Raw genomic sequence first — 24,729 nt, 5'->3', positions numbered from 1 at the left:
TATTATTCTACCTTATTCTAGTTGCTCCGTTTCTTTGCTGCGTAACTACTCCCTCAGTTTTCATCCGGTTTTCACCATTCAAAATTTAAACTGTTCTGCTGATTCTGCTAATGCCAGATATATCTTTTGGTGCTCATAGCTTTTATACCTTTTGAAATATTAAGCTTTTTATGCCATTTTTTGGCCCATTTTGATCAATGGGACCTCTCAGCTCTTCAGCAAAAATGTCAGCTCCTTCACTTTCAGCAGAGAGTTCAGCTTTTTCCACCTCTTTTCAATACAAGCCTCTTCTGCTCCGGTTTGGCTCAGTGAGATGAGTAGCCGCCTTAAGACCAGGGGGCGCAGGTTCGAATCCTACCTGTGTCTGATGCCCCACATCTCCTCTTGCACTTACTCTGCCCTTTTAAATAAAGCAGGTTTAAGCAAAGAAATAAGCTTCTACACCGCTTTTCAGCAGATAGTTCTGCTTCTGCTTTTTTCAGAGTCCACTACACGGCATTCACACTGCATTTTCGCAGGAAATGCAACTTTTTCTATTTTTTTTTTTTTAAACAGGCACACCTGTTCAGGGCTGAATGTCGCCACTGATTTCTATAACTGATTCGATTCAGTCAGTCACAAGTATTCTAATTCTGATCATTTATCAGTACATATTTTTATATCTGTGTATAAAACAAAGCTGACACTGTGCTTCAACAGAGGTGTGAGCGTCACAGCAGAGGCCTTTGTGTCAAAGTAATTGAGGATAAAACAAAAAGCAGGAAGCAGAAACCTGGCCTGACTTCTTATAGATAACCTTACAAATACAAATAACCTTTTTTTTTTTATAATTGAAGTCTTTATTTGTTTTTAACATTTCACAACACAAAAACAAACAAAACAAACAACAACAGAAAAAATATATATATATATAAAAAATATAATAATAATAATAATAATAATAAAAAACAAACAAAAAAAACAAATCAGTTAACTCAAATCTTTAAGTCATTCCCTTACTGAGTGCCTACACATACAAACAGTGCAGCAAGCGTACAACATGACTAAAGATAATTGCCCTGACCAAATAAGTTCCAACCATCTCAGCCAAAAACACGTCCCCACGATTTGTCAAAACCCTCCCTATCATCATTAATCCTAGCCAAGAGTTTTTCATACGACACCATTTTCAGCATAGTTTCTATTCTGGAGGAGATGGTTCCTTCCATACACTGAGAATAACTCGAGCCGCTGCGATCACCCCCACCTTTATAACCACAAAGTCATATTTTGAAACCCCAGGTAATACTGACCGATCCCCTAATAAGCACAGTCTTGGTGACAGGGGTATCATCAAACCAATCCACCTTCCTATTTTGTCCAATACTTTTTGCCAAAAGGGATAAACTTTCCCACATTCCCAAATAGCATGCATAAATGTCCCTGGATCTGAACTACATTTCCAGCATACATTACTGGGACTAATTCCCATTCTATAAAGTTTGGATGGAGTGAAGTACCACCTGTGTATTAATTTATACTGAGTAAATTTACCCCTGGCCTCTCTTATATATTTATCAGAGAATGACAAAATTCTGCGCCAGTCTTCTTTAGAAATTGCACAACCCAGATCCCTCTGCCATATAACCCTCAAGTTTTCACATATCTCTTTTTTTGGATTGTTAAACAGTTTGTAGAAAACCGCTGCCCTATGTGCTGTACTGGACAATTCTAAAAACTCCACCACCATATTCGAGCTTTGAGCAAATTTTCCTTTGGTAACACAATCCCTTATTTGTAAATATTTCCAAAAATTATTTTCTCTTATCAAACCGTATTTTCGGGTTATTTCAGCAAATGACATAAACACTCCCCCTGAGTAAAGATCACTTATCCTGCGTATGCCTTTGACAAGCCATTCCTTCCAGAACACAGTTTTCCGCCCAATCCTTACAGCAATATTGTTCCATAGCGAGGCATAAGGTTGTCTTAGATGAGATGCTCCACACAACTTGTGCACCTCCACCCAGACAGCTTTGGAATACCTGAGCACTGGGTTATCATGAGAGTCTTGTCCATTAGTTGCCGCGCCCTGCGAGAGAACATCCAAAGGTGTGAAGGGGCTCGCTAGTTCCTGTTCGATCTTCATCCAGCTCAGCTCAGAGCCCGATCCTGTCCAGTATTTGGCCAGTCTTGACAATTCAAAAGCTAAATTATACAACTTCACATTTGGGAGGGCCATTCCCCCAATGTCTTTAGAGGCCCACATTTTCTTTATATTCACTCTCGGCTTCTTGTTATTCCACAAAAAAGATTCAGAACATTAATCAACAGGCTTTAGGAGCGCCTCTAGTGTGCGGCCATCTTCTTCGGCGGTCCCACGTGACTCCCAAATACGAATAACCTTAAAAATATTCTGCCATAGATCAAAAACTGAAGAAAACCATGAATCAACATGTGAACATTACCTGATGCTGCTGAAGGGAAGCAGAGCACACTGAGAGACAGAGCTGTGCAGGAAGTTTGATTTTGTCTTGGAGGAAAGTCAGAGAAAACGTGTGACGATGTTTATCCGATATGACATTAGTCAAACTCAAATCGATTTGAATGGGGAAATCGATTTTTTAAACCTACCTCTACACCTGTCTGCACAGGTGACCTCCTTACGATCACAAATCCTCCGGAAGTCAGTGCTTTTATTGTGAAGCGGTGACAGGAAGTGCGGTTGTATTCGGTTTTGCCGGAAGTGGAAGAAGCAGCAGCGAAGTTTCCGCGAAACAGACAATAAACAGGCAAAGTGGTAGCCACGTATCGATTATTGTTTGCTGAGTATCAGTTGATCGTCGGTCAGCTCGGGGCAGTAACCGTAAACACCTTTACGGCCGCTGATTGCCGTTAGCGCGGTCTTTGGCCCGGTTGGACCCGGATCGGAACAGATGGGGGCGCACCGCAGTGACGGAGGCCGGGACTGGCTGCAGCAGGACGGGCCGGAGCAGCCGGACCACCCGGAGCAGAGCCCGGTGAGGCCGCGAGCCACCGCACAAACATCTGTTACACGACACCGTGAATATTTTTTTCATGATAGCTGGTGACGTCACAGTCACGGAATAAACCTAAACACGGTGGTCCGGGTAACTCCAGGAAATAGACGGAGCCCCGGCCCCCGCTTTTTGGTGTGTTTTTGTCAGAGTTGGCTCTCAGGTGGTTTGAGTCACGTGTCTGTTGTCAGGATAAGCCAAACACCTGCTCAGTTGAAAGTAATCCATTACTCTATAGGCAGCAATCTTTTACTATGTGTTAATGTTTGTCGGGAAACACAGGTGCGCTTCACCTGAACACCTGTACACTCTGTTTTCTAAATAACGTTGGGTTGAAAATGTCCTGGTGTGCTCTTACCTGTTCACACGTCATACAGTTACACTCATCTGTGTGTGTGTGTGTAGAAGCCGTGGAACTTGATGATCAAACACAGACAGATCCAAAGACGAGGACGGCGCTCTCACATGATGGTCAGGTAAGTGGACCGTTGGATCTGATTGGCTCGTACTTTCTGTGATGGTTGTGGCTCTGTACTATGACGAGAGTGCAGCATCCAGGATATGTTTCTGTTGGCTGGATCCACGTACCCTGAGTTTGGCGATCAGGATTGGAGGTCACACGAAGCTGGTTATCACCGCCCTAAGTTCACAGAGGGTTTCTCCTGCACGTTCACATGAAAGAGGCGGGTTTTTTGTGATTGTGACCAATCGCAAACTGGCATTTCATGTCTCACATCACTGTTCCTCCACAGAAAACGATCCCCATGAGCGCCATATCAGTAAAATGCAAATGAGACAGTTGTTCAGTCTTTTGTCGCACACAGTAAAAATCTTGCTTCTAGTTAATAGTTTTGTCACTGAGCGCGCTCACACTGCTGTCTGTTTGTAAGGTGGCGGCTGCACATTAAAGCTTCCTGTCCCACAGCCCGATGGAGGAAACAATGCAACGCAGGGTTTGTGCTTCATTCGGTTGGTTTATTAAAGTACGGCCTCTCGTGAATAACAGAACGAGTGGAAACGTCCCGCGCTCCTGACAGCGGTAGTTTTTGCTGCTGTGTATGGCGTAATACAAATCTGACCTGGGGTCAGCTGGTGCAGTACAGGTGTGCTGTTTCAGGATCACATATTAATGCTCGAAGACCAAAACTGTTAACTGCCAACAGAAAACAATCAAGAACTGAAGCTGAGGTGATTTATCATTGGTTACTGATGGTCGTCAGGGAAACACAAAGACATTGTTGTTAAAATCCTTAGACCCCTCCCACTGTCACCGCAGCCGTCCGAGGCATCTTCCAAAGGATGCTGACACTATTTTCTGGAGCGCTCGTTGATCAGTAGGAAGTGATGTCGTACTTGTTGATCTCTGATCCGGATCTTAACCTGCTCTGGAGCAGGTGAGGTTCACAGTGTTAGTTACCATGGTGATGAAAACCAGGGGTAACCACCTGGATAAGCCAGGCTTCGTAGCGCAGACCTCTGAGCTCACAGGACGGGAAACGTAAACGCGGCCATTCAGTTTGTTTTTAAAAAACTTTATCAACAACACTCAGACGACAGGAGTCCAGGTGTGTCAGGGTTTCACCTTGAGCAGGACGTAGAGACAGACCTGCTCATCTGTCCTCACCTGTCTGTGCAGCTACACGGACCCTCAGGTGTCCATGGACCTGCTGCGTGCCGTGCTCCAGCCCAGCTTCAACCAAGACATCATGGCCGTGTTCAGTAAATATCAGAAGGTTAGCAGTCGCACTAAAAGGGGAGGGGGTGGAGTTATTTGGTTTGACCTGTGCAGGGGTTCGAGCAAGTGTGTTTGTGTTGCAGTTCTTCGAGAAGGCAGCAGAGAATGTGAAGGAGAACGTTGGAGACGACATTCAGACCGATCACCTGATCAAGGAGGCGTGCAGGAACGTCCTCGAACACGTGAGGCATTCTGATGCTCATGAGACCACCTGAACTCACCTGACAGGTGTACCTGTGAAGCCGGATAAGCTGTGTTGAGTGTAAAGCCTGATCTGTTTCCCTATGATTTCATCTCCAGGCCAAGCAGCTGTTTCCGGAGGCTGAGGTGAAGAGGGCGGTACCAGAGGCAATGATGAAGGTAGGTGTAGGAGCAGGCAGCTTACCTGGGAAGGTAGTCCCGTGCCTCACCTGTTTGTTTCCCGCAGAGGCAACGAGTTGCTGATGACGACTGCAGCCAGAGAGGAAGCCCGCTGCACAAGAAGGTAACCACCCCCCCAACACACACACACTCACACACGAGTGCGATCACTGACTCTGATCACTTCCTGTCCTTAGAGAAAGATGCGTCCAGGTCCCGTGGCCTCATCTGATCGACCTCTGACCTTCTCTGTGTGAGTATCTAATAGGTGACATCATCGTCAGTGCACAGGTAGATGAACACACCTGACCGATGTCCATCTGTGTCCTCAGGGTGAAGCCCAAGTCTGAGCCCATCAAGAAGGAGGGGCCCAAGGTGAGTGGTTACTTGAACTGACAGGTGAACTCAACTGAAATAAATGTCTTCATCATCATCATCATCATCAGACCCAATAACACGGTGGCAGTGACCCAGTGTGACCCGATGGGGGCGCTGTGCTCTACAGCGTTGCCTTCATGTCGGGGGTGTAAAGTCGCCGCTGTGATGATGTCACAGTGACGCTGTCTGTGTTTCAGTGGGATCCGTCCAGACTCAGCGACAGCAGCACGTTCGTGCTCGGGTCAAGAGCCAACAAGTGAGTCCGCAGCAGCAACGCCAACAGGAAACGGCGTTCACACAACACTTAAACGTTTAAATCACACGTAAACCTCCACATAACAGCGATACGACGTTAAAATAACAAACATCTTATGTTGTGATGTCACTGCAGGGCGCTCGGAATGGGTGGGACCAGAGGACGAATCTACATCAAACATGCCGACCTGTTCAAGGTAAAATGCTGCATGACGTAACAGGAATCTGACATCTGCATCCATCTTTGGTATACAGTCTGTGGTCTGAAGGCCATGCTGAGTCTGCCTCACCTGTGTGTGTGTGTGTGTGTGTGTGTGTGTGTGTGTGTCAGTACGCAGCTGATGCCAAGGATAAACAGTGGCTGGCAGAGAGACACCACATGAGGGCGACAGGAGGAAAGATGGTGAGAAAATATGAAACGCATCGACTGTGGCTCGCAAATCTCTAAAGTTAGAAATATCCTGTCTCAGAGTGATGCTGAAAAACTAGTTCATGCATTTATTACTTCCAGGCTGGACGACTGTAATTCATTATTATCAGGAAGTCCTAAAAACTCCCTGAAAAGCCTTCAGCTGATCCAAAATGCTGCAGCAAGAGTCCTGACAGGGACTAGAAAGAGAGCAGATTTCTCCTGTATTGGCTTCCTGTTAAATCCAGGATTCAAAATCCTGCTCCTCACATACAAGGTCTTAAATAATCAGGCCCCATCTTATCTTAATGACCTTGTAGTACCATATCACCCTATTAGAGCACTTGGCTCTCGCTCTGCAGGCCTACTTGTTGTTCCTAGAGTATTTAAAAGTAGAATGGGAGGCAGAGCCTTCAGTTTTCAGGCCCCTCTTCTGTGGAACCAGCTTCCAGTTTGGATTCAGGAGACAGACACTATCTCTACTTTTAAGATTAGGCTTCAAACTTTCCTTTTTGCTAAAGCATATAGTTAGGGTTATATGCTAACCCACTTCCTGTGTCTTGCTCAGGCCTACCTGCTGATAGAGGAGGACATCCAGGATCTGTCCCGCAGCGATGAGTACCGGTAAGTGCGTCGCCTCCTGCTCTCAAGAACTTTGCTCAATGGTGAAGTAAAGATGTGAAGGAGACCTGATGACGACTTTCAGCCCTTTCCGGCTTGTTCTGTCACGGCCCCGTTTTGGGGTTTTCTATTAGGTGGTAGTAGTTGGTACCAGGGGCTTTTTTTTTTCTTATTTTAAGTACGTGCGATGAGAAAATGTGACATCAACAGACTGCATGTCACTGATTGGCTAGTTGGTGCCATCACTTGAAGAGTCAGGGGGGCATGTCCTTAACACAAATCAAAAACACCGTATTTAAAACCCGACAACGAGGGAAACGTTGCACAAACCAACACGAGACTCCTGATTTCTGCAGGTCAGGGACAGGTGTGTCAGGGTCTGGTTGCCTTGGTAAGTCTTTAATTGGTAGATGCTTTAGTTGCTCACTTGAAAGTTCAGTTAGGGCTGGATCAGGTGACCCTGAATCCTCCCTTAGTTATGCTGCGATAGTGTTTCTTCTTCACTCACTATGTGTTAACAGACCTCTCTGCACTGAATCATACTTGTTATTAATCTTCCACATAGCGCAGGGCGATATGGCCAAAAATATTTATCACGATATACGTTTGAAAATTTGCGATAACGATATAACTGACGATATAACTGACGCGAGACAAAATACTTTACAACTCCTCAACTTTATTAGTGCAAAACAACATCAATGTATTTCCACTGAAACAAGCAGCTGTTTTTTATCTGCATTAAAGTTATATAAACATTTAACAGTGCAAATGCAAATTCCTCGCTGACAGTTTAACCAAAAGACATTTCAGTGGAAACTGGCCGACACATGGCCTGTAAATGGTAAATGGCCTGTATTTATATAGCGCTTTACACATCCAGTCATCCACCCATTCATGATGGCAGCTACATTGTAGCCACAGCCGCCCTGGGGCGCACTGACAGAGGCGAGGCTGCCGGACACTGGCGCCACCGGGCCCTCTGACCACCACCAGTAGGCAACGGGTGAAGTGTCAGACTGTCAGAGCCGGGGCTCGAACCGGCAACCTTCCGATTACAAGGCGAACTCCCAACTCTTGAGCCACGATCGCCCATCGCACATCCTCAGCATAACCATGTATAACATCCACAACACTTTAAAAGAGGTTAAACACACACAATACGGTAACATTATGCTGAAGCACAGTACGTATCACTCCGCGAGGCTCCGCCTACGATAGCCGTAACGCTCCGACAATCCATCAAGCGGTGCGACTTCGTAGCTCAGCAAAGTCGTACTGAAACATTTGACAGATTTTCGAGCGCCGTGCACATAAAATCGTTTCCAGGTCAGTAAACACAACCAGAGTTCATACATAAGGCACACGGGGTTATAAGGGGCTCTGTCGACTTTCAGAAAATCAAAGGATTGATTTTAAGTGCGCCGTATTTTCCAAACAACACGGTAATAACGACGACCCGCTAGCATGCGCTACCAAAAATAGTGCTTTGTTGTGTATCTGACGGACGAAAGCTAAACCAGTTCCACACCAGTGAAGCTGCAGCGTTTTTACAAACCAGTTCAGGTTCATCAGTTTCATTCAACGATCCGCTTTCGCCCTTCTTATTCTCCGTCGCCGCCATGATTTTTCCACCATGTGCGTATGAAAACAAAGGCACTGCGCATGCGCGTTTTACCCATATTCTATCGCCATGTTTCATTTTCTTATCGTTGCCCAACATTACACTGTGAACGGTATGATATGGCCCCGCCCTACTGCCACAGCGTGTCTTTATCCTGTCTTCCTTCTCTCACCCCAACCAATCACAGCAGATGGCCCCGCCCCTCCCTTAGCCTGGTTCTGCCGGAGGTTTCTTCCTGTTAAAAGGGAGTTTTTCCTTCCCTCTGTCACCAAAACACTCGCTCATTGGGGGGTCAACTGATTATTGGGGCTATCTCTGTGTTATTGTAGGGTCTACCTTATGATATAAAACAGCTTAATGGCGACTGTTGTTGTTATTTGGCACTCACACCACTCTGACTGATATCAGCTGATACATATTGATCAGAGGCGCCACGCTGATTTCAAACAGACACGATCATTCAGTAACAAATCTGACCTGTGTGTGTGTGTGTCTGCGTGTGTCTGCGTGGTGCATTCAGGGACTGTCCGGACGTCAGGATGGACGAGCTGAAGCCGTTCTCGGTTCCTCAGTGGATGGTGGAGAAGATGCAGAGAGCCATGGAAGCTCAGAGAGATGCTGACCCCTGACCCTCATGCCCCTGGCACCCCCGTACATCTGTAGTAACCACAGATTAAATAAGAGATGGCCGTATCAGAGTGCAGGACGGCGATCATGTGACCAGTTGTTTTTATTTGTACTGTTTTTAAAAATTAAAAAATGTTTGTGAGTCTTTGAGGTGATCCGTCTGTTTAAGCGGTTTAAAAACAGTTTCAAGTAACAGGAAGTTCATCAGGTCTGAGCTCAGCCTGTGTGGCCTCATGCTGTACGGCATTCACACGACACACAGAAACATTTTCACCTTCTACAACAGGAATTTCACAGGTTCAGTCAAGAAAAAAAGCTGGACAGTCAACGAGCTCCTTGCAGTTTAAAGAGTCGTGCTGACAGATGTTTCTCTGTCACAGCAGCTTTTCTTCATCACGTAGAATAACAGTTAAATATTTGGCAGTTTCACTGGTTAAGATCAAATGGTATGAAGATATGAAAGAGTTGCTTTCCATATATTAATAATAATATAATAGTAATAATAACTTACTTAGTAATAATAACTTACCCCAGGACGCTTTATAGAGTCAGAAAGAACAACAACAGGAAAAAGGTGCAGGTTGAAGAGGTAGTTTTGAAGGACTCCAGTGATGGGCGGTGTGATGCTCGTATGGGAGAGACTTCCAGAGGGTGGGGTTCTGTCCTCAGAGGTGTAGCGGCTGGTGTGAGGGACAGAACGCACACCTGGCTGAGGCCGCAACATCTGAGACAGGTCCTGAGGGCGGGGCACTGAAAGAAGGGAGGCGTGACTTAACCAGGACCCAACGGAGATTTGTGAGGGTGGGGGTGATGTTTTTTTTCTAGGAACAAGTCCAGAAACTTGTGGCAGAGGTCAGGGGCAGGTAAAGTGAGAGAGGTGATGTTTAGGAGAGGTGAGAAGTAACTAAGTACAAATACTTTGTTACTGTTCCCGCCACCTGGATTACTGCAGTGAGTCCTGTTTGGGATTTACACCGAAGCCCTGGAGAGGCTCCAGTACATCCAGAACTGCAACATGCACAAAGTACAAATACTTTGTTACTGCAGAGAAAAGACAAAGAGCTACGTTCACTCAGACATGGAGGAAGATAAGAAAGAAGGACTGGAGAGGAAGAAGAGAGCTTAGATTTAAAAGTAGGATGCTCATTTAAAGCTCACATGGAAGTCCTCATGTTTCTAAATCTGTACGTGACACATGATGTTTGTTCATAAAGCTGCTGCTAAACACACTGAGGCAGACTCACTGTGTTATCTGAAGGCTGCAGGTTAATCAATCAATCTTTATTTATAAAGCACTTTTCATACAAGAAATGTAGCACAAAGTGCTTTACATAGTTAAAAGCAGCCCACCCCACCCTCCAACTCACTCCCCGCACTCTCATTAACATAAATGATGTGAATACACACATATCCCACACACACACACACACACGCGCACACTTAAAGAGTAAAAATTGGGCTGGGTTCGCATGAGCCAAGTGAGGAAACACTATAACAGGGAGCCGTCTGCACCGGGAGCCGGTCACAGACCGCAGCCTCCAGGCTGGGCACACAGCAGGAGGGAGGCAAAGGAGCCCCCCAGCCAGGCTGAGAGGACCCAGCAGCCACGGTCGATCACAGCCCCGGTGCAGAGAGCGCCCTGTCATCAGCTGTGCAGGATGAACGGGTGGGTTTGCTGCCCTGTGATGGGTTTAAAGAACAGTGTGTGACTGCTGCACAGCAGCTGTGGGTTCATGCTCACAGTTAGTGTAGCAGAGACTCATTCACTGAATTTCACCTTCATACCAACTTTATAGTAAAGACAGCATAAACAGCGTGCTGTCAGTGTGGAGGATGGACTCAGCCAGGACGGCTCAGGAAACATCTGGATGAATCCAGGTGTGCACATCCACAGAGAGCAGCAGGTCAGCTGATGACAGCCTGCACAGTAGACATGACTGTGAGTCGTTCCCCACACTGAGACATTGCAGCTGATGGTGATGTGACTGCACACTGTTCTGTTTAGAGGCAAAGTCACGCTCTACAATGGAGGCAACAGGAAATAGAGACGTTTTTATTTTCCTTCTGATTCAAGCTTAGTATAATTACAACTTAAAAAAGAGACTAACATTTGTATTCCATCTACTGATGCACAGACTCAGCTGTGCACAGAAATAGAAACGAGCTAATTTCACTTTCTTACTTTGAGCACATTTTAGAGCTGGTACTTTAACTTTTACTGGGGTGTTTTTCACAGTAGTATCTGCATTTCTACTGTAGTACAGAGTGTGTGTAGTTTTGCCAGCTGTGATGATCAGTGAGGAGCAGAAGGAAGTTTGCAGACGATACTCTGATGTGGAGCGAGAGCAGGAAGCAGATGGAGGTATCCTCTGGAAGAAGAAAAGTCGGTAGGAAGAGAATACATAAGAATGAGCTGTCTGATTTATGGTACCCCCTCAGAGTGGGGTTTGTTTTTGTTTTTAACCTTTATTTATACATGCAGCCCCATTGAGAGTCATTGTCTGATTTAAAAGAGACCTGTTAACTTTCCCTGACCTCAGCTGCTTCCTGGAACAGGATCGTGGTCCTAGAAATGTTTTGGTGGAATGAAGGAAACCTTCATCACATGAAGCTGAAAGTATAAAGGGCCCCTCCCAGACGACTGTGGTGTTGGAGAGGGTGTAGTTGTGTACCCCATCAGTACTCTGATGGTTTCCCACAAACATAGAGAAGTCTGTGCATTATCAAACTAAAGATGAAACAGGCTGGAAGGACAAAAAACTCAGAGGTTTAAAGAATTCATTTCTAATATCTTCAGTTTAAACCAGAGGAAACATCTACGACCTCCTCCAGTGGTCTCAGGAAGCTCCCAGGAAACCCAGCTGAGTTTCTACTGATCACCTGAGGCCATCATTACCTGGTGTTTTTGGTTTTTTTACCCACACGTTGTTAGTCACTCCTCCCACCTGCTGCACAAAGTCACTGAGTGTAAACCGTCTGATTCCTGTAAATGGAGAGCCAACAAAACCAGACAAACAGCTGCAGGTAAAGCAGGAGCAACACCTGAAAGACCAGAAATTCAACGTCATTTTCGAGAAGTGAAAATGAAAGTGTGAGAGCTGCAGTCGAGTCCTGTTTGGACTTCCTGCTCTGACTGATGTTTACACATTTGGTACATCCAAAAGTACTTAAAACACTGTCACTTGACCCAGCGGTCTTAGCCAATGATAGGCCCGTCTCCAACCTTCTTTTGAACTCAAAACTCTTGACAGAGTTTGTTAAGGAATATATTCTAAAACACTTCTTCAGTAAAGACTCAGAGAAGAGAAACACACAGAACTTCTTGCTAGCAAGGGCAGCCTCCAGACTGAGACTCGCACTGAGGACTGCCCCGGTCTTTATTTATACTTCAGTGGGTGTATGTGTGTGTGTGTGTTCTGCTGATCAAAGGGTCATATAACATAAAAGCACAAAAGGAAACATCCTTGGTCAGGAAGAGGGTAGTCTCCCCCTCACCCTAGATAACATGGTGAGGAAGTCCAGCAGTTCATCTATATGTAAAGAAGGCACTTAAACTAAAACAGACATAGCTACGTTAAAACAATAAAACAAAGTACGACCTCTCTCATGCTCCCAGGACGTGGGGGTGAACACCCTAGAATGTCACAGACCTCCTAGGATGAGACATTCTTTCAATATGCCACCAACTATATACTTCTACACACAAGTGATTACATGCAGTATTCTACCAAATGCAAACTTATATCACTGAAAGATTACTGACTACTAAGTACAATTTTCCATTGACAGAGTTGGTTGTAAAACAGCTAACTTACGAGGGGTCCAGGCAACGAGGCAGTGAGCTTTGAAGTATAGCTGAGAAAAACACACCAGCCTGCTAAAGATCAACAAAGAGCTTTGGCTGTCTGACCATAAACAGAAGTTCTTCTAAACGAGAATGGAAAAGAGAAGTCTCAAAATTATTTTCAAAGTCAATAAAAATCTGCTTTAGAAAAACAAATTAAAGACAAGGCAGGAAGCTATGTACTGGTTAAAGGGACCCTGGTAAATACATATATACTCCTGGGAGAGCAACAACACCTCACCAAGCAGCTATAGAGCTGGTTTACTTGATAACACATAAAATACACCCAAGAGCGGACTATTTTTTTCTGAACACTGGACAGAGGCAAAGATTTAAAGAATGCAAGACAGGAGGATGATGATGATCAATAATCGACTTTGCAATCATATCAGCTCTATGGCCATATGCTCCTGATACTCAGGTAAAGAAAGGGCTGAGCTGTTAACTGATCTCCACCCGGTGGTGAACTTGATCAAACTCTAAAAACTAATTCAGAGGCTTAGTAAATATCACTATAAATATAAGTTAGATGAGCCTGGTACAATCTATGAATATCCTTTTAGTAATTATTTGAGTTTGATAAGTTGAAATAATGTCTAAAAATGTTAACGTATGTGTTTGTGTTGAATTAAGGTATTTATTTACATTTATCTCAGACAATAAATTCAGTATGTGGTTCACAGAATACCTTCTTTGCATGTGCTTAATATTTTTGTTTAAAATTGAATCAAAACATTTGAGAAACAGGCATCTATACTCATCAGCATCTTGTACTAAAATCATTAATTATTAAAATCAATATTATGTATTGTCAGCAACTACAACTGAAAAGTGTAAGTAAAACACGATAACGTAGAGTAATTGAGTACCATGAGCCTTTTTCATTGTTTTGTTCATTTGGTTTTTTAAATACTCTGAGCGTTTGTGTTTGCTCTCCTGGTTTGACATTCATCCTTCAAGTATGTGAGGCTTTGAGCTAAAAGGGGAGAGGCTCTTGTCTTTTTAGTGCTTCTTTATTGCCATGTTTATAAAACTTAAATTTTCATTTGGAAAAATGTTAACATGTGGTCATTTTTCATACATGTATTATGAAACACACAATTACATATTAGTTTGTTTGGTTTTTTAGACTTAGACTACCAGTGAAATACAATAACATTCATATTTGAATGTCAGGGGGCGATCGTGGCTCAAGAGTTGGCAGTTCGTTTTGCAATCGGAAGGTTGCTGGTTCGAGCCCCGGCTTCAACAGTCTCGGTCGTCTACTGATTGCCTACTGGTGGTGGTCAGAGGGCCCGGTGGCGAGTAGACTTTATCACAGTAGATGTCTTTCTGAATGCGCTGTAACTGAGTTTAAGAATATAATCCACCCACTGTTATCATCTTCAATGCCCTGTACCAACACAGAGCAGAGCAGCTATCTGAACGCTGCTCCAACAGAGGTCGATTATCTTGTTAATAATTTTAGCATTAGAGAAAAAATTACCAGTAATCATCCCACAGATGTAATATTATCTACAGCTACTCTTAGTACCATTGATGTTAAGTTAGACTCTTTTTCTCCAATTGATCTTTCTGAGTTAACTTCAATAATTACTTCCTCCAAACCATCAACGTGTCTTTTAGACCCCATTCCTACAAAACTGCTCAAAGAAGTCCTGCCATTAATTAATGCTTCAATCTTAAATATGATCAACCTATCTCTAATGATCGGCTATGTACCACAGGCCTTCAAGCTGGCTGTAGTTAAACCTTTACTCAAAAAGCATCTCTAGACCCAGCAGTCTTAGCTAATTATAGGCCAATCTCCAACCTTCCTTTATATCAAACATCCTTGAAAGAGTAGTTGTCAAACAGCTAACAGATCATCTGCAGAGGTTTATTTGAAGAGTTTCAGTCAGGTTTCAGAGCTCATCACAGCACAGAAACAGCTTTAGTGAAGGTTACAAATGATCTTCTTATGGCCTCTGACAGTGGACTCATCTCTGTGCTTGTCCTGCTAGACCTCAGTGCAGCGTTCGATACTGTCGACCATAATATCCTATTAGAGCGATTAGAACATGCTGTAGGTATTACAGGTACTGCACTGCAGTGGTTTGTATCATATCTATCTAATAGACTCCAGTTTGTGCATGTAAATGGAGAGTCCTCTTCACACACTGAGGTTAATTATGGAGTTCCACAGGGTTCAGTGCTAGGACCAATTCTGTTTACATTATACATGCTTCCCTTAGGCAGCATCATTAGAAGACATAGCATACATTTACACTGCTATGCAGATGACACCCAGCTCTATCTGTCCATGAAGCCAGATAACACACACCAATGAGTTAAACTGCAGGAATGTCTTAAAGACATAAAGACCTGGATGGCCGCTAACTTTCTGCTTCTTAATTCAGATCAAACTGAGGTTATTGTACTCGGCCCTGAAAAGCTTAGAAATATGGTATCTAACCAGATTCTTACTCTGGATGGCATTACCTTGGCCTCCAGTAACGCGGTGAGGAACCTTGGAGTCATTTTTGACCAGGACATGTCCTTCAACGCACATATTAAACAAATATGTAAGACTGCTTTCTTCCATTTGTGCAACATCTCTAAAGTTAGAAATATCCTGTCTCAGAGTGACGCTGAAAAACTAGTTCATGCATTTATTACTTCCAGGCTGGACGACTGTAATTCATTATTATCAGGATGTCCAAAAAACTCCCTGAAAAGCCTTCAGCTGATCCAAAATGCTGCAGCAAGAGTCCTGACAGGGACTAGAAAGAGAGAGCAGATTTCTCCTGTTTTGGCTTCCTGTTAAATCCAGGATTCAAAATCCTGCTCCTCACATACAAGGTCTTAAATAATCAGGCCCCATCTTATCTTAATGACCTTGTAGTACCATATCACCCTATTAGAGCACTTGGCTCTCGCTCTGCAGGCCTACTTGTTGTTCCTAGAGTATTTAAAAGTAGAATGGGAGGCAGAGCCTTCAGTTTTCAGGCCCCTCTTCTGTGGAACCAGCTTCCAGTTTGGATTCAGGAGACAGACACTATCTCTACTTTCAAGATTAGGCTTCAAACTTTCCTTTTTGCTAAAGCATATAGTTAGGGCTGGACCAGGTGACCCTGAATCCTCCCTTAGTTATGCTGCAATAGACGTAGGCTGCCGGGGATTCCCATGATGCATTGAGTTTTTCCTTTCCAGTCACCTTCCTCACTCACTATGTGTTAACAGACCTCTCTGCACTGAATCATATCTGTTATTAATCTCTGTCTCTCTTCCACAGCATGTCTTTATCCTGTCTTCCTTCTCTCACCCCAACCAATCACAGCAGATGGCCCCGCCCCTCCCTGAGCCTGGTTCTGCTGGAGGTTTCTTCCTGTTAAAAGGGAGTTTTTCCTTCCCACTGTTGCCAAAGTGCTTGCTCATAGGGGGTCATATGATTGTTGGGTTTTTCTCTGTACCTATGAAGCACCTTGAGGCGACTTTTGTTGTGATTTGGCGCTATATAAATAAAATTGAATTGAATTGAGTGTCCGGCAGCCTCGCCTCTGTCAGTGCGCCCCAGGGTGGCTGTGGCTACAATGTAGCTGCCAGCAGTGTGTGAATGACTGGGTGTGTAAAGCGCTTTGGGGTCCTTAGGGACGAGTAAAGCACTATACAAATATAGGCCATTTACCATATTTAATATTAAATACAATTTTGATTACGTTCAGTTTACAATATGAAGTAAATGGAACAAAATTTTGGATTAACTGACCGTCTATATTTCATTTACACTGACCAAGCATGTCAGTGTTATTTACTAAATTTTTTCATGTTTGTGTAAAACTACAATTATTCATTTCAACTTAATATGTTTAAGCTTTAGCTATTCAATTGATCAAGTATATTGACCAGATTTGACTGGTTTCCAATCTACTCAATATTTTTAAGTGTAAAAGTGTTGCCTCAAAAATTTTAAGTAAATGTCAGTTTTAGTTTTTCGAGTGCAGGTGGTGGGGGAGGAAACTGGATAGACGCAGCTAAACGTATGGTGAGGGTGTGCTGGGAACACCTGGCAGAGGCCTCGGTCTGCGAGATCTTCAGCTCACACCTCCATCAGACCTTTGACAGCATTCTGAGGGACACTGAGGACATTGAGTCCTAATGAACCTGCTGAAGCTGCTGCAAGGAGCTGCGAGGTACTTGGTACCTGTTGTGGTGGTGACTCCCGAACCAGACAGTGGACACCGGAGGTGAAGGGACCTAAGTATTACCTAAGTAGACGTATGAAGCATTGACTATTGTCTCTGGATAATACAAGATACAACATTAAGGACCCAGATACTGCATAAAGAAGAGGAATCACAAAAGGCATTTGTAATAGATGCACGACAGACCCGACCACGTTTCCACGCTTTTCAGCATCTACGCACAAACGGCTGCAGCTTTGCAGCTCGCAGCCACACACACTAACAACACTACAGGACCCAGTTCAGCCGGCGAGCCAGGATTGTCGATGCCGCTCAGGTGCGCCCCCCTGCAGCGCCTGACTTCCCTGCTCCAGCTGAACAACATAACATTTTGATAGCTGAGATCACAGAGAGAGAACTAAATGGCGCCATCTCCAGGCTGAAAGCTAGAAAGACACCTGGAGGCTTTCCTTCAGAACGGTGCAGAGTATTCTGGAATGAATTATTACCATGCCCACTAAAGGCCTGTAGTGCAAATCAAAAATGCCACCTTCGTGGAATGAAATGGTCCTTTCAATCATCGCTAAAGACAGAAAAGGCGAGCTATTGTGGATCATATGGGCCGATTTCTGTGTCGAACGTTGATCACAAATTGTTTCTTCCCAAGCGAAACAAATGCTCCCACATCTTATACACAATATACACTTTGTTTTGCAGAGACAAGCTCATGACAACATTAAATGCTCGTCACATATCTTACATTATATTCAACAAACCAAACTAGAGGCTTTACTGGTGAGTGTGGATACAGTCAGCTGGGCTTTCTTATAGAAAGTTCTGGAACAAATTGGGACACCTCATAATTGTATTCAGCTGATTCGTACTCTATAATATCCATCTTCCAGGATTAAAATGACTGGACATCTGTCTATCCATCACACTGCAGCGCGGTTCGAAGCAAGGCTGCCCCCCATCGCTGCTCTGCTTCTCTATATACAGAGAAAGTATTAAAGGTATTCATATAAATGGAGAAGAACACAAAGTGGCTTTGAGTGCGGATGATGTCTTAGTACATAAAAATATACATGTGAGCCTAATAAAACATTTTCCTCTGGTTACAAAGTGCATAAGATACAACTTAACATTGAACTACAAACCTCTGAAACAACTTAATGGATCAGCATTCAGTGAAATGTTTGGGTATTTATTTGCCAAAAGACATCTCTCGATTGGCAGAAGCTAAATGTGCTCCCTTACTCAATAAGATTAAAGAAGATAAAAGAAGGTGGAGTTCAGTTTCCTTCCTCAGTTTGAGCCACATTGTGTGAACATGAACTTGCTTCTGTGGTATCTCTATTTGTTCCAGGCGCTCCCAGTGGAAACCACCCAGAAGGATTTTCAGCAATTGATAAAATCATTTCCAGATTTATTTGGCAAAGTAGAAGACCTGGGGCTCAATTCAATTCAATTCAGTTTTATTTATATAGCGCCAAATCACAACAAAAGTCGCCTCAAGGCGCTTCATAGATATAAACCATTACAACTTTATAAAGAAAAGAGAGGTAAGCGTAACCAAGGTGACCTCCGACCCCACTTCCAGCCATCATTGCGGTGGGAGTGAACTTTGCATAAGCTGTCGCTGTGATTGGTGCGCTCCCTGACTTACCAAACCTTAAAGCGTATTTTTATGCGGCTCAAATCAAGCCTCTTGTTTATACGTGTTGTCCTGCCAGATGGAACGACACTCAACACTGAAAGACCCACCAACCCAAGCAGTTCTGGCTCGTACATATTTGGCTATGCATGTAAACATGATCCAAAACCCCCGGGTCAAAACTCAGTTGAAAATATGCGACAAAGCAAAAGAGGAAAGTTAGATGGTAAAATTCAGATACTTCAATGGTGCACATTTGACCCTGGGTTTAGGCCTGACCTCCTAGATGGCACATTTAAACACAGTGTGAAGACCTTTTCTTCACTCACACAAAACAAAAGAGTAAAAGACGTTGTCATCTTGTCAAGACTGATCCTTTAAGGGGACTTTATCATCATTATCAGCTTAAAACTTCAGACTAGTTTAGATAGCTGCAATTAAGGAACTACTTGCAGCAGAACATTGTCACCAAAACTGATCTAGATGATCGAATACTGATCGTTATCTGAAGGCTAATGGGAACAACTTAGTTATGGGTACATTTCACAAAGAGTTGTTGACCAGGAAGCCTCACTCTACGCGCTATGTTAAAGAAATGAGGGAAACATTCCAATATGAAGACTGGTTGGATGTAAGCCCTCGTGGAAATGTACAAATTCCAATATATGGGAGGACTTTAGCTGGAAATGTCTGATGCAGTTTTTCATAACACCACAGCAAATGGTCCACCTGGACACAGGTACGCTCAGCTGTCAGAGGTTATGTGGAGCATTGGCAAAGATTTGGGGACTGCCTGAAGATTAAACCCTTTTGGCTTGAGTTCCACAAATCTTTAATCACTATATTTTAAGTAAATAACATATCTTTCCAATTTTCCACCATATTATTATGAACTTCTGATAATTTGCAGGGCCTAGCAAATAAATATCTTTTTACATTTCTGAGAGAAGCAGCCAAAAAGGCTGGCTCCCTCCTGGGCCTCCCACAATATCACAGTGGAAAAATATAGTGAATGAAATGTGATGGGCTCTATGACATTTTCAATGCGGCTTAAAAACAGAACTTTTGTCAAATTGTGGAGCAACAGGGTCAGTTTTATTACAGCCAGACTTTGTTGAAATTGTTCCTGTTTTGGATTTTGGAGTAAAATGTTGTCCCTGTGATTTTTTTCATCAGGCAATAATGTGCGTCCTGTGTGGGTTTGTAAAGAAGATTTAGAATAATTTCACTAGAAATTATGCCATACTTTTTTTAAAATCTCTTGGAAAAGGTGGAGCCACAAACAAATGATCAATACTTTGAGATCATCAAGAACATCTTAAAATGGAAAAACTAACACTAAACTAGAACTCTGGGATGCACAACTGGGAAAAATGCTAGCAACAATTAAAAACACAAAAAATATATAGAGACTGGAGAAAGAAGTGACCCAGACACACTGTTCTGTAAAGACTCGGTTTAGTCACACAGACATACGAGTGTACTGTAGCAGATCTGAACTGACCAGAAGGAACAGGAAGTGGAAAACTGATCATCCGCAGAGAAACGGTTTATTTTTTGCTAAAGTAGTTATGTCTGGATCAGGTGACCCTGAATCCTCCCTTAATTATGCTGCAATAGGTGTAGACTGCTGGGGGATTCCCATGGTGCACTGGGTGTTTCTTCTTCACTCACTATGTGTTAATAGACCTGAATCACACTCTGCTGAATCACACTTGTTATTCGTGAAATTTGTGTCTGCAGGTTGATCCCTCCTCTCAATCAGTTGGACTTACTAAGGAACCTCAAGAACAAATCCGGACTCTCATTCAGGTCTGAAAGTTTCCACACAACGACTGCACAATAACTGCACCAGTGAGCCAAAAACCCTCCTCGAACTAACCTGAGAACATTTCAGGAGCTAAAATGCTAACAGACACTTTGCATTAAATAGTAATTATTAATCTCTGTCTCTCTTCCACAGCATGTCTCTATCCTGTCTTCCTTCTCTCGCAGCAGATGGCCCCGCCCCTCCCTGAGCCTGGTTCTGCTGGAGGTTTCTTCCTGTTAAAAGGGAGTTTTTCCTTCCCACTGTCGCCAAACTGCTGCTCGTAGGGGGTCATATGATTGTAGGGTTTTTCTCTGCAGGGTCTCTACAATATCGCCTTGAGGCGACTGTTGTGATTTGGTGCTACATAAACAAAACTGAATCTTCTAAATTTGTGACACGCCATTTCCTCTCCAGCTTACGAGTCATCTGCTTTAGGCTACGTGTTTGAGAATTAAACCACGGAGTCAGGTACTTCTGATTTGAGACCTTAGTTTTCACAGGAGCAACAGTATCCAGAGTCGTACGTAGTGAGGAGGTGAAATTATTAACAAGATGATCGACCTTTGTTGGAGCAGCGTTCAGGTAGCTGCTCTGTGTTGGTACAGGGCATTGAAGATGATAACAGTGGGTGGATTATATTCTTCACCCTCTGCGTCGCATGAATAACTGCCCGTCTTTGACTGCTTTGATTTCACCTTGACTGTTTTTCCTTGCCTTGCTATCATTCTTTTCAGCACAACCTCATGTTTCACTTTATAGTTATTTTTTTCATTTTGACATAAAGTATAAACACAATTGACCTAAAAAGTAAATAAATAAAACCTGAGTGGGAAGAGTTGGACTTCTTCTATGAAAACATATTTAATTAATCATTTTCATAACTCGAACGCAAATATAAATTATAAACTGCTAAACTCAGTATGAACCGGAGCTTTTTTTTTGCAAATATTTTCATTGAAAAAAGAAAACAACACAGTACTTGCACTTACCGAAATACAATTAACCTGTCTTCATTTTCCTAAGTAAATATACTTATATATGAAAAAAACTGAACTGGAGCTTTGAGCTAATCAGGTCACTGCACAGCAGGTTTGTGCTGTAGATGAAGGAAAAGCTGTTTTTGGAAGGGTGACAATGATCAGAGTATTTCTTCTTTCTGTTATTGTTTGCAAACAGTTCTGTCTAATGATCTGTTAAAGCAAACACAGGAAAATGTTGACAGCACTTTAAACTTCAATCAGCTGCAAGCAGCCACCGCCTGAGCTACAGGTATGTCACACACACTCATCAGGATATGGCATCACAGGCTTTATTTAAAAGAAACAGAAGACAAACAGAGGACAGGTAACTGGAAGTGACATCATGATGGGGCGGGGTCACTCTATGCCTTCCTGTTTGTCTTTGATGGCGACTCTGAAGCGTTCCTCCAGCAGTGACAGCTCGCTGATCAGGTCAGTGATAGCGTTCGTGAACGCTTCCTGTCAGGAACGACATCATTTCCTGTCATTTAATTTCACTTCCTGTAACTAAGAGCTGTAATCAGAAGTGTGTTCCAAGAAGCAAGTTTAGTTTATGAGGGAAACTCGGGTTTGCTGTTCCAGAAAGGCAGTTACCATGGTAACACTTATTATAATCAATCACTCTGATGGATAAATGGATCTTATTCGAGTGAAGTTCAGGCTGAGATGGCTTTAAAACTAAAGCTGAACTAAATGTGTTTAAAGTCACTGCAGACAGTCTGATTGTAATCTGATTACATTTCACATTGAAATGTAATCAGATTGAGGTTCGGTCATTTAAAGTCAAAATGAGCCTCGGCAGATTTTCCACTGAAAATCACCTGAGTCAGCCTCGGCAGGTCGACCCAGAACCAGATCAGCCAGAACATGGGCTCCGTGACGGATCAGCAAACCAAGTCCATTTGCACAGCAGGACGGATCCAAACAGATTTTTGATCAGGGATTCAGATCGGATAAATCCCAGATCCAGGTCTGCTTGGTCATGTCCCAGCTGATCCCATCTGGATCCGCTCACAGCTCTGCTCTGATCTGCATTCCTGATTTAAAATGTGTCATTCTTTCAAAACTATCCTGATACATCCTGATCCTGTAGAAGCTGAGACGTCTGTAATAGTATGCACATAACCCAGTGGGAACACGCTCAGAGCTGAATGAACTAACCAATCACCCTTCTGGAACAGGAAACTCAGAGTCTGATGAACATACTTCCTGGAATATCCCACAGGTGTGTGCGTGTTACCTGTGGGCTGTAGTCAGGTGTGGTCTGCACTCTGATGACGATCTTGTGCTCCAGAGGATGAGGAACTTTATAACCAGCAAACAGAACCTGAGGGTCCTTCAGCAGCTGACTGACCACACACACACACACACACAGAAAGTCATTTGATTGGTGGACAGACTGTAAGGATGAGCAGATTAGTGTGAATGATGTGTGTGCAGCTCACAGGAAGAATTTTGAGGATCAGTTCATTAACTTTGCTGACTTTATGATCAGGCACTGGGACAGCCGCCTATGGTGGCTTACACTAAGACCTGTTTCCCATCAGCAGCATGTCATGGTTTATTAAAAAACAAAAAGCAAGCAGAGATCAAATATTACAAGACTATGTTCTGGTTTTCTGAAAAAACCTCCTAGCTACCTGTAAGACGGAACCACCTGCAGGCTGCGTGCTAGCATCTGTCTCTGAGCCGCTGCTTAGCGTTTGTCTGGCTGTTAGCCTCAACTTAGCCAGCTGTGAAGCCGGGTCTGGGACCCTTACGCTCGGATGACTTTAGCGGGCTGTTGTTAGTTAGCCTGTTGTTAGCCTGGATGTAGCGGTGTGATGCCTTTGCGGCCGTGTCTCAGGGCCTTACGCTCGGATGATGTTGCCCAGCGTGTGGTCCTCCTTGTTCAGGGTGAACAGGCAGGCGTTCGGGACTTTGGTGTCCTTGCTGATGCTGATCTTTTTCTCCCCTTCGAACAGCAGGAACGACTCGAAAGCGGGAGGCGCGTTCATCTTACCTGTTCGCTGCTGCTGCTGCTTCCTCTAAATTTTATTGTCGGTTGGCAAACAACTGAATGGTGCATTACCGCCTCCAACTGGTGTGGAGTGGGGACTGGAGCGTCGCTCAAAAAAACCCAAACCCCTATTCGCTGACGTTTTGGGTCAGTTGTCTTCTCTCCACCTGATATTTCTGACACCCGAATATAACATGTTCTATCGTTTCCTCTTCTCCACTGTCGTCACATTTCCCTGTATTATGTTTCCCTATCATGAATAGTGTAGTGTTCAAACCAGTATGTTCTAATCTTATTCTCGATATGGCCACCTCCTCTCTCCTACTCCTTTCTGAGCTCCTCATTTCTCCTTCCCTCCTTTGGATTTCATCCAATCACGTCCCCTCTTTTCCTCCTCCCACTGTTTTGCCATCTTTTCTTCATTTCTTGCCTTACCATACTCTTTATCTCTGTCTAGCTAATACCCAGGTCGACTATCCCGTGTTTTGTGGCTTCCTTTGCAGCTCTATCTACCATTTCATTTGCTCTGGCCCCACAGTGAGCTGGAATCCATAAAAACACGCCTGTAAGTCCCGTCATGTGTATTCTGTGAAGTGTTGCTGAACCTCTGCTAGGACATCTGCTCTGCTTTCTGAGCGGCTACTCTGTAAACTGATCAATGACGAGCCTGAGATCTGGGACTCTCCACCATTTGACCCAAGATCTAAAGAAGCTTCTCGGATGAGAGGTGAAACGCCTTCAAGCAACATAAAGAAGTCCAGACGCTTTTCTTTCCAAGCTCCTTAGACTACAATGACCTGGATGACTGAGAACCTCCACAGACATGAAAATAAAAAGAAAACATTAAATGTAGTGTATGTGTTAAAAAATGAAATACATCATTCAAAAAGATGTGGAATTGTTTCACTGACTGTTTGACAGTTTTACAGTACAAGATTCATCCAGATCATTTCTATAGTTTTAATAAATTGGTTTGTTATTCGACCTTGTTGGTGATTAAATACTTCTTATTGTAAGTCCATATCAATGGCTCATTAATATTCATAAAGTTACTGTTCCAGTAAAACTGACAGTGAGGGGTTACAGGACAATGAATCATATATGTTTTATCCAGTATATTAATGGCATCTCTGAGAACATCTTTATTCAGTGCTGTCTGTATATTTGGTCCATTTGTGTCATCATGAAACACTGTACTGTGTTCTCTTACAGAT

At 43.5% G+C, this 24,729-nt stretch overlaps 2 protein-coding genes across 3 annotated transcripts; one reads left to right on the top strand and one right to left on the bottom strand.

Annotated features, from left to right (window-relative positions):
* Window positions 1–2,679: 2,679 nt before the first annotated feature.
* LOC309706715 (deoxynucleotidyltransferase terminal-interacting protein 1-like) lies at window positions 2,680–9,176 on the top strand. Of its 2 annotated transcripts, none has more exons than XM_082533493.1 (13): window positions 2,680–2,999; window positions 3,426–3,493; window positions 4,654–4,750; window positions 4,836–4,934; window positions 5,053–5,112; window positions 5,180–5,236; window positions 5,310–5,365; window positions 5,445–5,487; window positions 5,688–5,746; window positions 5,882–5,942; window positions 6,077–6,148; window positions 6,723–6,778; window positions 8,920–9,176. In XM_082533493.1, exons 1-13 carry the CDS (start codon window positions 2,916–2,918, stop codon window positions 9,026–9,028), a joined length of 921 nt encoding a protein of 306 aa, XP_082389619.1. In that variant the 5' UTR covers window positions 2,680–2,915; the 3' UTR covers window positions 9,029–9,176. The 2 variants fall into 2 exon arrangements, with proteins under 2 accessions (XP_082389619.1, XP_082389618.1); XM_082533492.1 differs by having other exon boundaries at window positions 2,681–2,999; window positions 3,423–3,493.
* Window positions 9,177–21,790: 12,614 nt separating this feature from the next.
* On the bottom strand, window positions 21,791–23,580 carry polr2j (RNA polymerase II subunit J). The gene is made up of 3 exons (XM_082533516.1): window positions 23,371–23,580; window positions 22,757–22,865; window positions 21,791–21,975 (listed from the first exon to the last, which is right to left on the bottom strand). Exons 1-3 carry the CDS (start codon window positions 23,511–23,513, stop codon window positions 21,874–21,876), a joined length of 354 nt encoding a protein of 117 aa, XP_082389642.1. The 5' UTR covers window positions 23,514–23,580; the 3' UTR covers window positions 21,791–21,873.
* Window positions 23,581–24,729: the final 1,149 nt, after the last annotated feature.

This window comes from Aulonocara stuartgranti (genome assembly GCF_965226115.1).
Source record: "Aulonocara stuartgranti genome assembly, chromosome: 5".
NCBI classification, from domain to species: domain Eukaryota; kingdom Metazoa; phylum Chordata; class Actinopteri; order Cichliformes; family Cichlidae; genus Aulonocara; species Aulonocara stuartgranti.
This window is presented reverse-complemented; position numbering and strand designations above follow the sequence as displayed.